The 19,363-nt window shown below is 37.0% G+C and overlaps 1 protein-coding gene across 2 annotated transcripts in view; it reads right to left on the bottom strand.

Annotated features, from left to right (window-relative positions):
* RagC-D (Ras-related GTP binding C/D) overlaps positions 1-19,363 on the bottom strand; it is a 166,652-nt gene that overhangs the window by 45,743 nt on the left and 101,546 nt on the right. For both annotated transcript variants that reach the window (XM_090373298.1, XM_090373299.1), the window contains 2 exons: positions 7,953-8,152; positions 2,245-2,359 (listed from right to left, as the gene is read on the bottom strand). In XM_090373298.1, coding sequence (XP_090229424.1) covers positions 2,245-2,359; positions 7,953-8,152 — 315 coding nt within the window. The remainder of the gene's footprint in view (positions 1-2,244; positions 2,360-7,952; positions 8,153-19,363) is intronic.

Genomic DNA, 19,363 nt, shown 5'->3' with positions numbered 1-19,363 from the left:
TGTTGAAACAGTCCTTCACGACCAACTCCATTTATGGAAATTGAGTGCAAAATGGATTCCCTGATTATTGACTGGTTTCCAGAAGGCTGATCAAAAATAGAAATCACAAGGGTTGTTAGCCCTGTGCCAAAAAAATGAGAAAGACTTTTTCTCTTGTCTAATCAGTCAGGATGGAAAGTTGGATACACCATTTCAACCCTGAAAGTAAAAAGCAGTCCATGGAATAGCAACATCATAGTTCCCCCCCCCGCTAAAAGGCAAGGGTCCAAGCATCAGCAGGAAAGGTCTTGCTGACAGTGTTTTGGGATGAGAAAGGTGTAATAATGACTGATTACCTGCCGAAAGGTAGAACAATTACAGATGCCTATTATGCCAACTTACTCACAAAATTACGGGAGAAAATCAAAACATGTAGGCGTGGCATGTTGTCCAATGGTGTGAGAATGCTTCAAGACAATGCCCCAGTTCATACTTCTGAAATTGCAACAAGACAAGCGGCCACTAGTGGATATGAAATATTGTCCCATCCAGCCTACTCACCCAATCTTGCACCATCGGACTTCTTGTTTCCTTCCCTCAAAAAAAATCATTTCTTCCGGGGACCCACTTCCATGACCACGAGACACTCATTTCTGCAACAGATTCATGGTTCAAAGACCAACCTCATCACTTTTACAAACGGCTTATCCGTAGCCTCATCCATCGATGGAAAAATGTGTAAATCTGCACGGTGGCTATGTAGAGAAGGACTAAAACCTGTGCCAAGAATCAACAGGCTAGCACCTCTGCAGCTACGTCAGGGAGATTCTTTATTGAATCACCCTCGTATCACAATTCATAAGTTCTCATTGTTAAAGATTCAACTAGACCCTTAAATAGTTTATATCAATATTAGGCCATTTTGAAAACAATTCAGTCTGCAATTCATTCAGGTTTCGTATATTCTGTTGTGTTTTCACTTTCTGTTCAAGTTAGTTCCATACATTCTCTAGAGAAGTGTTTCTCAACCTTTTTTGTTCGAGTACCCCCCAAAGAACTATGTTCTTATTTTTGTACCCCCATATATGTATATCTACTATATTTTACTACAATACAAAATACGCTTAAGTAAAAAATCGGATAAATCATCAATTCTGATGAATCATCACTTAGCTTAATAATGGCAATAGTGTAATTACTACAGAATATGGTTAAGTCAAAAAATACATTTCAATTGTTCCAAAATATTTTTTTCTTGTTGAGCTCCGGCGTACCCCCGGTTCAATAATGCTGCTGCTTTAGAAGATTTAAATCTGGTGACTTGACTGGCCAATTTAAACGCCCTATCATTCTCTTGTGTTCCTTGCACCAGTTTAAAATGGTAGAGGCCCTGTAAACCGGAATTTTTTCATCCAAGAGTATAGGAATATCAAATTCCCTGATTAGCAGAGGGTCCATTAGACCTGCTGAATGCTTGTTTGTTATTTGGTTTTTAGGAGCATTAGCAACTAAAGCCATATTGCTCCAGGATATGCGGTGGTCATTCCCTGACCTTTCCGCATCCTCCAAATTTGGTGGTGACGGGCTCGAACCCCAATCTAATCAAGAGGCGTGTGCTACGCACTGCTGCTCCTTCCTACCTGGCTACGGAGGCGCCCCTGCTGAATGCTATCACTTCTTTTGCCTCTCACTAACATCTTTCCTGTGGCCCATCTCTCATGGTGGGAACCATTGCTCCTTCACTCAACTGGTATATCTTTAAATTGAGAAAATGAGTTAATCTTATACTCTAATTTCAGTGCTAAGCAAACAAGCATAGCAGACACACATATTTAATACGTTATATACCCTAAAATACCACAAGCGGCTAATTTTATGTCCCGTGTCTGTAAAGTTTGTCTTATGTTTAATTTTTAGCTCAAGGACTCAAAGAACTATTTAAAAATACACAAATAAAGTGGAGTCAAGTGTATAATTTTAAAAATTTTTGAATAAAAATTGGTTTTTTTGTAATATTTGGTTTTCTTTTGAAGCTGCTTGTAATTCTGTGAAAGTAACAATTGATCAAACTTTTTGTATATGATATATTAAAAAAATAAATGTATTCACAGTTTACTCTCCTATTTTAAAAAGGCACCTCCGCAAATATCACATGTGTAAATATCAGCACATACATTTTAAGCTACATATAAACATTTTTTTTTGTTTTTTTTTTTTTTCAAAATATAAATAAATATATTCAAATTCAGAAAAGAATCCACTCACTGTGATGAAGATATTAAGAAGATTTTCTAGAGCTGGTAATTGAGGAATTAACTTTTGCACAACTTTACTAAAAGCTTCAAATATTGAATGATCATATATGCTTGTCAAGTAAAAGCTAAAAAGAAAGTGGTTCTGTTAATATAAACTACAAAAAAAATAATAAAAATAATAAAATAAATAAATATTTAATTTCAGGGATACTAAAGAACAAAAACTAACTCTGTTGTTCACAGAGAAATACTACTGGAAAAGGAACGGTAATGGTAATAAATGCTTCTAAAGTGCAGTAATCATATTTGGTAATTCTTTAGGCACATTCACATATACATGCATGAAACAATTCTTTCCCAATGAATAGAAATTTCACGAAATTTTATATTTAGCTACAGTAAACTCTCGCTAATCCGGATTAATTGGGGGAAAGAGGTCATCCAGATTATGTGATAATCCGAATTAAGGAAAAAAAAGATAGCCTTGAAAGAACAAAAACTTAAAACACAAATAAATGGAAAATTTAATAAATAAAATATAGTAGTGCTGACGAAAATAAATAAAAAAATATATATATCACTGCAGAGCCTTTACTTAAAAACTACACCAGTCTGCAAAACTTAAGGACCAGTCAGGTTTTCACCTGTAGCTTCTCATAGGAGTGGCCTGGATATGGGAAAAGCATACCAAAGGAACCCCGTGAGGTACAGAAATGATAAAGGAAACAACACCGACACAACAACGGAAACAAAACGGTACAGAGGGACTTTATTCAAAAATGGCAACATAGCACTGGCTGCATCACTGCCAAAGATAGAACAAAGGGAAGAAGTGGTCCTCAGTAGGAGATATGGCCACCCCTAATGTCAATGCAGGCATTGCACTGCCTGTCCATACTTAGAACAATGTTGTTGATAAGTTCTTGTGGTAACATCATCCATTCCTCTGTCAGCACCATCTTCAGCTGGTGATCATTTTCTGGTGAGTGTGGACGTGCCGCTAGGCATCTCCCCAGAGCATCCCATATGTATTCGATGAGATTTAGATTGGCAGAACGGGCAGGCCAATCCATACGAACAATGTCCTCACTCTCCAAAAGCATATCAACAGCTGCAGTGTGATAGAGTGTGGCCTTATCATCCATAAACACAAACTCAGGGCCAATGGCACCTTGGAACAGATGCACATGGGGAAGGATTACCTCAGTACAGTAGCGTGCACCAGTTACAGTACGGCCTTCCATTAATCTGGAGTTGTGTACGTCCATCCAAGATAACCTCCACAGATGAGAACACCTCGACGATACAGGTGTTCGATCACTGAAAGGGATCGAACACCTGTATTGATCCCTTTCAGTGATGTTTGCGGGCTGATACCACGGCCCAACCTCTCGCTAGATTAGCTGACATCCAGAATTGCTGCTGAGACAATCTACTTTCATCAGTAAACAGTACCTTACCCCATTGAGCTGCAGTCCAGTCCTTGTGTTCGATGCACCACATGTCTCTCTGATGGGCAGGTGTTAAAGGGACACAGCGTACTGGCCATCGGGCAAACAGTCCACCTTTGTGGAGTCGCCTGGCCACAGTAAATCATGATATCCTGCATCCTGTGCAGCTGGTTTGCTGCACAGGATATCGCAGTTGGACAGGCTGGATCCCGCTGTCTGGTGTCAGTCCCTCTTAGCCTGTAGGAGTATATAGTGGTCATCATTGGGCATTGTTTTGCGTGGACGGCCACCACTGGTCCTTCAAACAGCGGTACCTGTCGTTCTGAAGGCCGATCACACAACTGAAACGATGCTATGGGCAATACAACTCTGCAGCCACACTCCTCGCACTTCAACCTTCCTCGAGCTTCCCAATTATTCGACCTCGTGTAAAGTCATCTAGATGTTGTCTACTGGCCATTTCGTTGTCTGTAGCACTGTATGAAACCAATCGAACGTCTGTAACAATCATGCTTACCATTCGGTAATTTGCACTGCTTTTATTGCTCCCCACACTGAATTTTTAAGCAAATGTCTTTATAGATTCATTTTGTTTTTTAATATTCTGACACAGTCTGTTGGCCAATACCAAATTCTTCAACAATTTTTTTTTTCCAGGAACACCATTTTCAAGTTGTTCTATCACTTTGTTAATAATAGTTAAACTAGCGAGTTTTCTTTTTATTCCACTCTTCAATTCTTTAGAACCCATAATTATATAAAATATGTTAACTTATGTACATAATACATATAAATAAATACGCAAATGAAGCAGTAACATCTGTCTGACCCAGAGTTAACGATACCGAACAACAAGCAAAACAATGTAATGTATGTCCTGTCTCTCTGCACTCCTAAATCCCATGTGCAGTGCTGTAGTTGTAAAATAAGCAGAAGGTATATTCTATAAATGTTACGAAAATCAGAAAGTATACTGTGCATATTAATTGAATTCCAGAGAGTATACTGTGCATACCCGTATAAGCTGTGTTTCAGTCTTTCAAAAACCAGAAGGTATATGCTATCACCATAAAAAATCCAGAGGATATACGTTGTATACCCTCCACTACAGCCCTGCCCATGTGTCTTTCAAACTACTCAACTGTGAACAGAATTTTTAATATTTCGATCCGGATTATCCAACATCCGGATTAGCAGGGGTTTACTGTATTTAAGAAAAAATTATCAAGCCATCTCAAACTTCACTAAAATTGCACTAACAAAAATAATCTGACAATTGTTATTTTTTTTTTTTCACACGTCATATAGGCTATGCAAATACTGTATATTTTAGCTGAAGCACTGAATATTATGTTTGTTGCCGATCAGAAGAATTGGAAGAATGAATGAACAGTAAGATGTGGGTAGCAAAATATTTCCCAGTTTTTACATAATAGTTGATGCATGTAGAGGAGCTCATTTTTTGTTATCAGTTTACTATATATATAAAACATGAATTATGAATTATTACTTAATAAAACATTTTATTGATAGTCTGGGTAGTAACCTGCTGAATAGAATCCATGCAAAAAGGGATGACATTTCTCTCTTTATAAGATATTTTCAGATCACCATCCATGTCCTTTCATCTCTTTTTACAGCCAGCAGGATTTAAACTGCATGGATAACATTCCTAATTTTCACAATAAAACAATTTTCATTTGCAATGAATTGCTTTTATGCACTACCTTCAAACAGGAGGCCTCATCATAAAGGTTAACTGACCATTTGTTGTAAAGATTGAGACACTGCTATGATAGTTTGCTTTCACTTTGGTATTGAAAAAACTCTAAATCTTATAAAAGGCCTCTGAGGGATGGCAGATGATAACAAAATGTGAGGCAGGAAAGAGCAGACTGATGTGAAACAAGTAATAGCCGTCTGAAACAGAAGAGGCCACACTCGATTACCCTCAACAAATCCACTGTTTCAAAACTCGCTGATCCCTTATTAGATATCCAGTGGTCTCTAGTGTCTAACTATACTAACAGATCCCCTCATTAGATAATTATCTGATGAGGGACCAGTTAGTATGTCCTGTCTTTTGTACAAATGGCCGATTAATCTTTTTTGGTAATGCCATTTGTTTCAAAATAGTGCAATACCAAGACAACTTTATATTGTGAGAATTAAGACTATCATATTATCTATGCCAGGGATTGGCAACCTTTTTTAAGTGAATAGCCATTTTTGATCTAATTAAAAAAAAAATTCCGAAGAGCCCCGCCTCAGGTTGTTGTTACATGGTTTTTAGGAGCATTAGCAACTAAGGCCACATATTGCTCCAGGGATATGTGGTGGTCATTCCCTGACCTTTCAGCATCCTCCGTATTTGGTGGTCACAGGCTCGAACTCCGGTCTAATCAAGAAGCGTGTGCTACGCACTGATGCTCCTGCCCACCTGGCTACAGAGGCACCCCACACCTCAGCTCAAGCTGGGGAAATTAAGAAATGGAATAGTGGGAAGGTGTTTTATTAAAAAAATATATTTTTTTGAAATATTATTTATTAATACTGAAAAAAATGTAACAAACATCCAATTAGGTACGAATTAATGTACCGCCTAAGTAGCCAGGAGTGGCAGCGCATAGCACAAGCTTCTTGATTAGACAGGGGTTCGAGCCCATGACCACCAAAATACAGAGTATGCGAAAAAGGTCAGGGAATGACCACCGCATATCCCCGGAGCAATATGGCCTTAGTTGCTAATGCTCCTAAAAAACCAAATAACAACAATGAATTAATGTGCCTTTTTCTGCTGAACTTCTTGAGTGAGTCTCTCAACATCAGGCGAGTATGCCGTAATTTTCATCTTTAAACATGCTGAGAGACTGTTTGTTCAGACGGTTTCTTGATTTAGTTTTAATATAGTTCACATTCGAAAACATTTGCTTGCAGAAATACATCGCTTGTCGTACATGTGGGCTAAAGGTTAAACAGCTGCATGCATGCGGCTCGCGAGCCACAGGTTGCTAACCCCTGAGCAATTTAAATCCTGCTGGCTGTAAAAACAGGTAAAAGAACAAGATAGTCTTGCAAACAAAGCTATAACTTAATCTCTCTTTTAATGCTGTCAATTATTTAGTAAGTTTTGTAACTTTATGCAAACCGCTCTTGAATATTATAGCTATATGATTGGTCATAAAGATTACATACCTCATCATATAGTGCTCGCCTGAGCCATGACCAATTTGATGTCCAGTGTAAGTACAGTTGTAAAAACGAATGTGATTAAATCTGTGGTTAATCTCTTCCATAAATAGAAATTATTCCTGTAGGGATGAAATCCTTTACTTCATATCACACCCAAAAAATCTCTTCCTTTATCTAAACTTTCTAACAAGTATTCTAATTTTTCTAGTAAGCTTTCTAATCTTTCTAGCTTTTTTAATAAGTCTTTCTAAACATTTTCTAATAAATATGCTAAGGCTGTTCAAAATAAAAATTAACTGCATATTGCAATTTGCTTGTGTACAAATCTTCAGCTGTCTACACTAAAGCTCAAAAGAACTGTAAAATTAATTGATGTGATTAATCAATTCAAACTTGATTTTGAACAACTTAAAATTAGAAAACATACTTCTTGATCAAATGGTAGCTGAGAATTCTGTTCTACTGCCAAAGCTATTGCCACAACTTCAGTCCATCTAATCTAATACTTCCACCCATTACAACCTGATGATTGTATTGCACCCTTAATTAAAGATGACTGATTTACAAGAATCCTACTTTCCTTCTAACTCTCGTATTGAGGATCTTTGTAAACCACCTCTTACCATACTGAATACACTCTGCTCAATGTGTCTTCTACAAGGATGTAAGAATTCTGAACAATCATGATGCCATCCCTGATGGGATGTCTCCACTTGTTATCCTTTAGGTATTTTTTTTTTTTTTTTTTTTTGGCCAGGGCCTACTTACACAATATGGCTATGTTAGTTTAAACTAGTATTATATCATTTCACTGTCCAAAACAGGACAAGGATATAAGATTAACATTTATAACTGAATGTTACCCTTGATTTCATTCAAATTATTAAATAACAAAAGAAAAAAAAAAAAAAAGCAAGAATGTTAATTCTATAAATTCAAATCATGTGCACTGCATGTGCAAAGAGACTTCATAAAAATAAGAAAAATATTAAATTTAATTAAATAAAACCCAAAGTTTAACTGTTTTCAGCAAATTTTCTATCTTCTATAAAAATCAAAAGAAACTACTGCTTACCTTAAATTAATATTATCTAGGCCACTATCAGCAAGATCATCATTTGCTCTCTGATGAATATCTCGTTGTGTTTCTATCTTATGATCATCTGATAAACCATCAACTTTATGTATAAATACTTCAAATTTTATATCTGGATTAATTTTATATGCCCTTGCTACTGTCATGTTCAGTTTATTTAAAGCTTCCATATATTCATCCTGAAAGTAAGCAAAATTTCTGTGTATTCAAGAGTGGTAACACCATAACAGACAAAAACAACCTCCCTTGATTATATGTTACGCATGCTCTTTCTAAATTTCATCAAGTAATAATAGCTCATTTTTTTAAGAAGACATCTGCAATTCGTTGACACAGTGAATAGAACCTTAATATTTTCCATTTAAATTATTAATTATAATTTATTTAAAAATCAACAAAAGAAATGAGGCTCTTAAGCTTAGTGCTATTTAATTAAAGTGAGATTTAACAAATTATACTGACAAAAATTCAATATAAATTTTCAAGATATTGTTTATAAAAACATTATGCAGGAAGTAATATTTTATAAACCTAATGTCACTCCAATTTATAAAGATAGTTCCCAGGAAAAAATGGATAATAATACAGACCAGCAATTTTAACTTCAGTGGCAGAGAAAATTATGGAAACCATGATTAAAGACAACAAGAGAAAGCAATACCCTTGATCTGATTATCAGCAGTGACCTTTCTGTATTAACAATCTGCAGATAAAAGACCGACTAGGTGGCAGTGATCACAATGTATTTATGTGGGGATTAACTTAAAGATGTAACTACTATCAAAGACAAGGGAGAAGAATTTTTTTTTTCCCCCGATAAAAGTGACCACAGTGATCTAACAGTTTTTAAATTCTGTGCAGTGCATCTAACTCATTAAGTTAGCAACACCAAATTCTAAATGGGAAGCATTCAGGAATATTATTAGCAGTAGCAAAGGCACATGATGCAAGAAAGCAAGCTTATACAGCATCAGCCAAAAAAAAAAAAATAAAATAAAAAATACCTTCTCATTTCACCCATCCACTTGCTCCAAATGTTTGTCTAGTTCTGCCTTGAATCTATTTAAGCTATAAACTTCTAAAACAGATGGAAGTTTGTTCCAGCAATCAACCACTCGCTGACTAAAAAGGCAAACTTCCACACATCTATCCTACAACTGTCTTTCCTCAATTTGAATTTATGCCCTCTCAGGCAATTATTCTGAGCAAGAGGAAGAATCCCATCAGCACTGAGCATGCTCAAACCATTCAAAGCTTTATACACCTCTATTAGATCACCTCGCTGGTGCCTAGTCTCCAGACGATGCAATTTGCAAAACTTAAGCTTTCTTCTTAAGAGCAACCCTTTGTCCCAATCACTAATCTTGTTGACCTTCTCTCTACTCGTTCCAGCAGCTCTACATCCTTCTTAAAATGAGACTTCCAGACCTGCATACAGTACTCAACATGTGGCCTGACCATTACCTTATACAAGGGGATAATCACCTCCTTATCCCTGCTAGAAAAATTCCTATATATCATTGACAAGACACCGTGAACTACTCTTGCGGACCATCTGCACTGCTCAGAAAACTCATCTGCCTGCACAATTACCCCCAGGTCCTTTTCATTCTCTACCACTGTCAGTGTGGTACCGCAGAGTTGATACATTACTCTGGGATTACTGCTTCCCATATAGTACTTTACATTTGTCAATGTTAAACTTCAGATGCCACCTCTCAGCCCTCTGCTGAACTTTTCTAGATCCTGTTGCAGCAGCATAGTGTCATTAACAACAATGCTGATCTTCGTATCGTCTGCAAACTTGGACATTAAGCTTGAGATAACATTATCAATATCATTAATAAATATAGAAAACAATGGACCCAAAACTGAACCCTGAGGGACTCCACTAATACGAAGAGCAGTGTCCATTGATTACAACTCTGTCTTTTCCCACTCAACCATCCCTTTATCCATAAGCAGCAATTTGCCTCCTATGCCACACTGCTCCAATTTGTGCAGCAGTCTTTCATGTGCAACAGTATCAAAAGCCTTTCTAAGATCCAAATATACGATATCAAAATTATTCTTTGCATCCAGTTCCTTTGTGACCACATCACAGTATCCAATCAAATTGGTCAGACAAGACTTCCCCTTAACAAATCCATGCTGTGTCCGAGCTATAACTGAAGTCTTGTCTAGATGATCCTGCAGTGCTTCTTTAACCAGTGCTTCCATTAATTTCCCTGGAACAAAAGTTAAACTAACAGTTCTGTAATTATGTGTCTCCCTTTGATCCTCCTTTGTGAATTGGGGTCACATTTGCATATCTCCAGTCCATGGATACCTGTCCTGAGTTCAAGGAATCTCTCATAATTATGGCTAAGGGTTTGCTTACTTCCTTTGCTGCCTCCTTTAATATAACTGGATAGATCCCTCCCCCCCCCCAGCTACCTTTATTATGTTTATCTTTAACAATTTCTCCTCCACTTCATTCTCTTTTATTACAAAATAATCTAGCTCACTGCCAGAGTTTAATTCACTTCTGGCATTCCCCTCCTTGAATAACTCCTCATGTGTGAATGTAGATGAAAATACTCATTTAGTTTGTTAGCTACCTGAGCAGGATCATCAACAGTTGAACCATCGATATCAAGTGGACTAATCTGATTCATCCCATTCCCTCTAGAGTTTACATAAGTAAAGAGCTCTTTGCTGTTTTTCTTTGCATCCTTTGCCAAAGATTTCTCTTAATCTGCCTTTGCCTGCCTAATCCCCTTGGTTACAAACCAGCTTATATCTATCATAAGCTTCTGTGTCACCTGTTAATTTGTATGTATCCGATGCATTTTTCTTCTCTGCCACTTGTGTCATTAGTTCATCTGACATCCACTTACGCCTAGACCTTGAACAATATTTCTTAGTTGGTATGAAAAGCCTAGTAGCTTAGAAGATTAATTCTTTGAATGCTTCCTATTTTGAATTTGCTGTTAACATCATCAGTTGGTCCCACCGTATAGAATTTAAATACTGTCTCAGACCCCGTAGTCACCTTTACAAAAGCAAAAATCCTTCCCTTTACCCCTGATGGTAGTTAACTCTGAGTAAATCCCACTTCAGCACACTGTGTTCCTTTATCTGCAGATTCTTAATGCATGAAGAATCACTACTGATAATCAGATCACGAGTATTACTCCCCCTAATTACCTCCTAAACATGCTGCTGTAGAAAACAAACATCCAATAAATCCACAAAACCTTGCTAAGTGTGCGAGTGACCAACTCACAAATTCCAGTCAATACCTGGGAAATAAAAATCCCCTATTATAAGACACTGATTTACTGGGCCACTATTTCTATGTACAATTGTTTATTATACTCATCCGAGTCATTAGGCCTATAACACACTCCTACTCTCAATTTTGCTTTCCCAGTGTTTATGTCAAACCAAACTGACTCGACACTGCACTGTCTAGCCATGTTGACAGGCTGTACTTCCTTGCCTTGGATTTTATGTTTCTTAACTACCTCCCTATCCTGTCTATCCTTCTTGTACACACTGTACCCCCAAATTCCATTTCTGCATTCCTTATATCTGTGTGACACCACGTCTTTGTTATCCCAACAATATCTGCTTTGAAGTTTTGACCAACTCAAATTCATCAAATTTATTTACCAAACTCCTAACATTGGTGTACACACAAGTATACATGCACCTGTTCCTATTCTTACCTACCCTAACACAGCCAATGTATTTACTTGTTCCACGACTCCTCCATCTCTGAAATCCCCTGCACCTTGTTTTCCAGGCTGCTGCTCATTCCAATAGAATCAGTGCAAGAATCACTTTCACCTCTGCCAGCAGCTACTGTTAATCTATTAGTCCATGTATCCCCCGAAGCTAGCAGTTTTCCGACCCACCTAACACTGCCTCGATAGCATCAGCAAATATTCTTGCACCCTTCCTATTTAAATGCATCCCACCTCTATAGAAGCAGTCTCTCTTGCTAACCAGCAGAGACCAGGCTGAGAAAAATTCTGCCCATTGAGCCTTGCACAATTTCTCCAGGGCCGAATTCATTGACAAGGCTCTCATCATATACTCCCCCCTAATACCCAATAATTCAGAAATATCGTAATCTTTTGTGGGTTACGGTTGCAACATCTCAAAACTGATACACAAGAACATGATCAAGTTAATTAAAGCTCTGAAAGGTTTGAGTACACTAAATAAAGGGGATTTTTTTTGTTTTTCTCCCCCACAAACAAGATGACATGTGCTTAAATTACAGAAGAATAGTGCCAAATGGATATAAGAACATTCTCTTTTAGTCAACAGATCACTGGAACAACTAATAGTCCTCTTCTGGGAAAGTGCTACTTTTTTCAAAATGCATAAGTTGCAACTCATTGTGAAGGAATCCACAATATGAGATAGTGTATAATGATGCCATTTTATAACAAATTTTGTTTACTTTTATTACAAAATTATTACAGTCTGATGCTGTTGCACAAATTGTACGTCTTTTAAAGGGAATAAAAAATTTGTAGAAAAATGGCAAATCTGTAGGATGCACTGGAAACCAGTCTAACATTAAACTGGGCTCAATGCCAGACTGTACTTTTTATAATCATCATGAACCACTCAATAAAATAATGCAAAGTTACTGACAAAGTTTAGTGTGGGAAATGTATAAATGATTTACATTATTACATGCAGATGATATTGTGCTGGTAAATAGTGGCTCAGAAAATTTTAAAAATTTCTGACAAAACTAGATAAAGAGTGTTGAGAATTTTGGATGAAAATTAGTTACACAAAAACAAAAAAGTAAAGTTAGGAGACACTAGGATATTTACAGTTAATATTATATCTTCAAGGATTTGAATAAATTAGTAATTTTTTTTGTACCTAGAAAGTCTTTGAAGATGGAAGATTAGTCAAGAAATAAACAATAGAATAAGTAAACAGGAATTGTAAGGAAGCCAGGTAAACTAATTTAGTGAATAAAGAGAAATTATTAAAAAAAAAAAAAAAAAAAGAGATATATATATATATATATAAAATCAAGAATAATGATATAGAGAAGCTATATGATATGAGGGGAGGGGGGGGGGGGAATTAAGTTTGAAATTAGATAAGTCTGAATTACAATAACATAACTTATGGATCAGGGACACTGCTATAGCAAAACGTACCCTACAGCCATAATGTGTATATGTATATATAAAATATTTTAGTATAAAATATTGTAGGTAGAATGTGTTAAAGAGCTTTATGTATAGAATTAAAACTAATGAATATACCATATACCCTGGGAGCGATATATATTTTGAAAGAAGGAAGGGGGGGGGGGGATTAACCGGAAAATAAAACGATAATAATTGCAAAAATTGAAAAAATACCAAATATTTTTTGAAAAAACGACCAAGATGAAAATAACATTGCAGTGTCTTTCATAATTTGTGTCATCATCAGAGGTCATCCACCGAAATCATGAAAAAGACAGCAAAGCTCTTACTTCTGTTTCCGACATGTTCTGTATGCATAGGTTCACGTGTGAAATAGCCACGTGGTATTTTACAAGTTTAGATTTTAAAATTTAAATTTGGATTGTGCAAAAATTAAGTTAATGTGCTAATAGTAGCAGTAGTAGTAGTAGTGGCATGTGATGCAAGAAAGCAAATGTATGAGCTTATGCAGCATCAGCCAAAAAAAAAAAAAAAAATCACACCATTCCCTCCAAATGCCTGTCCAGTTCCTCCTTAAATTTATTCAAGCTATCAACTTCCACAACGACAGATAAAAGTTTGTTCCAGCAATTAACAACCCGCTGGCTAAAGGCAAATTTCCGCACATCTATTCTACATCTGTCTTTTCTTAATTTGAATTTATGCCCCCTTAGGTTCGTAATCTGAACAAGTGGAAGGATCCCATCAGAATTCAGCGTGCTCAATCCATTCAAGGCCTTATATACCTCAATCAGATCACTGCGCAGGTGCCTAGTCTCCAACCACTGCAATTTGCAGAACTTAAGCCTCTCTTGGTAAGAGGATCCCTTCATTCCCCTCACCAGTCTTGTTGCCCTTCTCTGTACCCGCTCAAGTAAATCTACATCCTTCCTAAAATGAGGTCTCCAGACCTGTACGCAGTACTCAAGGCGTGGCCTGACCATTGCCTTATACAGAGGGATAATCACCTCCTTTTCCCTGCTAGCAAAATTCCTATATATCATTGACAAAACCCCATGACCTGCCCTGGCAGCCTGTCTGCATTGCTCAGAGAACTTCATATCTGACTGCACAATTACTCCCAGGTCTTTTTCATTTTCTACCACCTTAAGTGTAGTACCACACAGTTGGTACGTTTCTCTGGGGTTACTTCTACCCATATGCAGTACTTTGCATTTGTCAAGGTTAAACTTCAGTTGCCACTTCTTAGCCCATTTGCCCAAATTATCTAGATCCTGTTGCAGTAGCAGACTGCCATTACTGTCATTAACAACCCTGCCAACCTTTGTATCATCTGCAAACTTCGACATTAAGCCTGATATACCTTCATCAATATCATTGATAAATATACAAAACAACAGTGGACCTAACACCGAACCCTGTGGGACTCCACTAATAACATTAGTCCAAGAAGAGCAGCACCCATTGATTACCACCCTCTGTCTTCTCGCACTTAACCATCCTTTTATCCATTGTAGCAACTTACCCTTAATACCATTCTGCTCCAATTTGTACAATAGTCTTCCATGCGCAACAGTGTCAAAAGCTTTCCTGAAATCCAAATATATGATATCAAAATTGTTTTTTGCATCCAGTTCCTTTGTAACCACATCATAATATCCTATCAAATTTGTCAGACAAGACTTTCCCTTAACAAACCCATGCTGGGTCTGAATTATTGCTGCAGTCTTGTCTAGATGATCCTGCAATGCATCCTTAACCAGCAACTCCATTATTTTACCCGGAACAGAAGTTAAACTAACTGGTCTAACTAAGAAGTTAAACAACAGAAGTTAAACTAATAAAAGTGTTGCATACATATCATGGATGACCTTACAGAAGTAAGTGAAATGCTATGAAAATGAAAAACGTAAAGCCAAAAGTAAGGAAAATCAGTATATACAGTAAGACAGGGACTTAGCGTTACTAGCAGAACCGACCAAAAGACTGAGTTAGCGGGTTACCAGTATATTTATGTGTGGGTACGGGTTTGCAACCTCGAACCCCGAATCCAACTACTTATCTCTACCATAATCATCTTTCTACTTTACTAGCCTCAACTTCCTATGTCTTGTGAGCCATTAGTATACCAAACGCAACAGCGGGACTCTATTTTCTAACTTTACCCAATCTATTTTTCGCCTTAAAGTTTAGCTGCCTTCTACCACTACTTTGTCAGCTATTATATTTCTTAACTATCCTGGGCAGTTTGGACATCATGCATTTAACCCAGCGCATCATCACCGCCCATTTCATTTCAATCAAAAACATGCACGATAATTTTTTGACGTTAGGAGCCGCTAGCGTACCCACACAAATATACTGGTAACCCGCTAACTCAGTCTTTTGGTCAGTTCTGCTAGTAATGGTAAGTCCCTGTCTTACTGTATATACTGATTTTCCTTACTTTTGGCTTTACATTTTTCATTTTCATAGCATTTAACTTACTTCTGTAAGGTCATCCATGATCTGTATGCAACACTTTTATTAGCACATTAACTTAATTTTTGCACAATCCAAATTTAAATTCAAAATTTGTAAAATTTAAATTTTAAAATCTAAACTTGTAAAATACCACGTGACTATTTCACATGTGAACCTATACATACAGAACATGTCGGAAACAGAAGTAAGAGGACTGCTGTCTTTTTCATGATTTCGGTGAATGACCTCCGATGACACAAAAATTATGAAAGACACTGCAATGTTATTTTCACGTTGGTCGTTTTTTCAAAAAAATTTTGGTATTTTTTCAATTTTTGCAATTCTTATCGTTTTATTTTCTGGTTCATCCCCCCCCCTTCTTTCACAACATATATCGCTCCCAGGGTATACGGTATATTCATTAGTTTTAATTCTATACATAAAGCTCTTTAACACGTTCTACCTACAATATTTTACACTTAAAATACATATATATATATATATATATATATATATATATATATATACATATATATATATATATATATATATATATAAAAAAGCTATTCATAACAGAAATTTTAAGCTATGGAGCACAGAGCTAGAAAAGAAATAATGCAACTGATCAATAATTAGAAACTTCTGAAATGAATAGTTTAAGAAAAATACATGGAATTAGCAGATAGGAGTAATGGCAAGATCATATTATAAATGAGGAAATCTGAAAAAATCATGGTGTAACAAATATACAATTAGCTGAATAAGATAGGTAATGATGATACAATGGCCTCTCTTTCTCTCGGTAAGAACATCCAAAATGATATTCACATTTTTTAAGAATAACACAAAGATATACTGAGCAAGAATATCCCCTTTTGTATATTCTTGGTATTATTTCTTAATATTGAATATTCTTTTGTGCTGCCAACTAATCCTCTTCTCTGCATCCTTTCCAAATGATCTATTCTTCCTAAAATGAGGTTTCCAAACCTATATGCAGTATTTCAGATGCGAGCTAACCATTACCTAATACAATCAGATCACAGCTTTATCCTGGCTGACAAAGTTCCTGTATGTCATTGGGAAAAACCCCATGGGCTGTTCTAGCAAAATGCTTACACTGCTCAAAGATTTGATGTCAGAACTGTACAATTACTGCTAGATATTTTTTCTTATCAACTACCTTGATTCTGGTGCTATGCAAATGATAAGTTTTTCTGGGATTACAGCTCCCCAAATGCAATGCCTTACATTTATCAAAGTTAAACTGCAGTTGCCACTATTCAAGATCATGTGCTTAGTTTGTCTAAGTCTTCTTGAAACAGCATATTCCAATTACTCTCATTAACAACTCTGGCCACCTTTGTACATATACATCAATATTAACTTGATTTACCTACATCAAAATCATTAATAAATATTAAAAATAGTAAGGACACCAACACAGATCTCCTGTGAACTCATCTTATTAAGCTATGAAGAGCAGTGGCCATTTATAAGCACTAATGATATTAAGAGTAGGAGACCGGCGGAATTACTTAGCAAGTACAGGTTACTGTTGAAAAAAAGCCGTGAATTAGGGTTGAACTTGAAAGTGTCTGCAATTCTGCCCAGACACGATAGGAGGGAGTATATGATGAGAGCCTTGTCGATCAATTCGGCCCTGGAGGGATTGTGCAAGGCTCAAGGGGTAGAATTTTTTTCAGCCTGGACTGTACTTGTTAACAGGAGAGATTGCTTCTACAGGGATGGGATACACTTAAATAGAAAGGGTGCAAGAATTTTTGCTGATGCTGTCGAGGCAGTGTTAGGTGGGTCGGAAAACTGCTAGTTGGGGGGGATACAAGGACTAATAGATTAACAGTAGCCACTGGCAGAGGTGGAAGTGATTCTTGCACTGCTTCTATTCAAATTGGCAGAAGTCTGAAAAACAAGATGCAGTATATTTCAGAAACTGCTGGTAGTCATTGCGTTACAAGAAAACACATGGGTTGTGTTAGGGTAGCTAAGAATAGAAACAGGTGCATGTATACCTGCGTGTACACCAATGCTAGGAGTTTGATAAATAAATTTGATGAATTTGAGGTATTGCTCAAAACATCAAAGGCAGATATTGTTGGGATATCAGAGACGTGGTGTCACACAGATATAAGTAATGCGGAACTGGAATTTGGGGAATACAATGTATATAGAAAGGATAGACAGGACAGGAGGGGAGGAGGGGTTATGCTATTAATTAAGAAACACATAAAGTCAAAGGAAGTGAAGCCAGTTGACATCGATGGACAGGGCAGTGTCGAGTCAGTTTGGTGTGACATACGCATAGGGAAATCAAAATTGAGAGTAGGAGTGTGCTATAGGCCTAATGACTCTGATGAGTATAATAATATATTGTACAGGGAAATAGAGTGGGCCAGTAAATCAGAGAGTCTTATAATGGGGGATTTTAATTTCCCAGATATTGACTGGAATTTGTGGGTTGGTCACTCGCACACTAGCAAGGCTTTTGTGGATTTATTGGATGATTGTTTTCTACATCAGCATGTTCGTGAGGCAACAAGAGGGAGCAATACTCTTGATCTGATTATCAGTAGTGATTCTTCATGCATTAAGAACCTGCAGATAAATGAACCACTAGGTGGCAGTGATCACAGTGTGTTGAAGTGGGATTTACTCAAGGAGGTAACTACCATCAGAGGTAAAGGGAAGGGTTTTTGTTTTCGTAAAGGCGACTATGATGGTCTGAGACAGTATTTAAATTCTATACAGTGGGACCAACTGATGATGTTACCAACAGCAAACTCAAAATGGGAAGCATTCAAGGAACTAATCTTGGTGGCTACCAGGCTTTACATACCAACTAAGAAATATTGTTCAAGGTTTAGGCCTAAATGGTTGTCAGATGGACTAATGAGACATGTGGCAGAGAAGAAAAATGCATGGGATACATACAAATTAATGGGTGACATGGAAGCCTATGATAGATATAAGTTGGTCTGTAACCAAGTCACAAAGGAGATTAGGCAGGCAAAGGCAGACTACGAAAAATCCTTGGCAAAGGATGCAAAGAAAAACAGAAAGGAGTTCTTTACATACTTGAACTCGAGAAGGAAAGGGATGAATCAGATTGGTCCACTGGATATTGATGGTTCAACAGTTGAGGATCCTGCTCAGGTGGCTAACAATCTAAACGAGTATTTTGCATCTACATTCACGCATGAGGAGTTATTTAGGAAGGAGAATGATGTAGGTAAAGTAAACATTGGCAGTGAGCTGGATGATTTTGTAATAACTGAGAGGAAAGTGGAGGAGAGATTGTTGAGGATAAACATAAAAAAGGCAACTGGGGTGGATGGGATCTATCCAGTTATATTAAAGGAGGCAGCAAAGGAAGTATGCAAACCCCTAGCCATAATTATGAGAGCTTCTTTGGACTCAGGGGAGGTACCCATAGACTGGAGATGTGCAAATGTAACCCCAATTCACAAAGGAGGATCAAAGGCTGACACAAGTAATTATAGACCTGTTAGTTTAACTTCTGTTCCAGGTAAATTAATGGAGGCACTGGTTAAAGAAGCACTGCAGGATCATCTAGACAAGAATTCAGTTATAGCTCAGACGCAGCATGGTTTTGTTAAGGGCAGGTCTTGCCTGACCAATTTGATTGGATACTATGATGTAGTCACAAAAGAACTGGATGCAGGGAATAACTTTGATATTATATATTTGGATCTTAGAAAGGCTTTTGATACT

This window comes from Mastigoproctus giganteus, chromosome 5 (assembly GCF_048544385.1).
Source record: "Mastigoproctus giganteus isolate SK-2022 chromosome 5, ASM4854438v1, whole genome shotgun sequence".
NCBI classification, from domain to species: Eukaryota; Metazoa; Arthropoda; class Arachnida; order Uropygi; family Thelyphonidae; genus Mastigoproctus; species Mastigoproctus giganteus.
The sequence above is the reverse complement of the archived record's forward strand: the minus strand, read 5'-3'. Positions and strand labels throughout refer to the sequence as shown.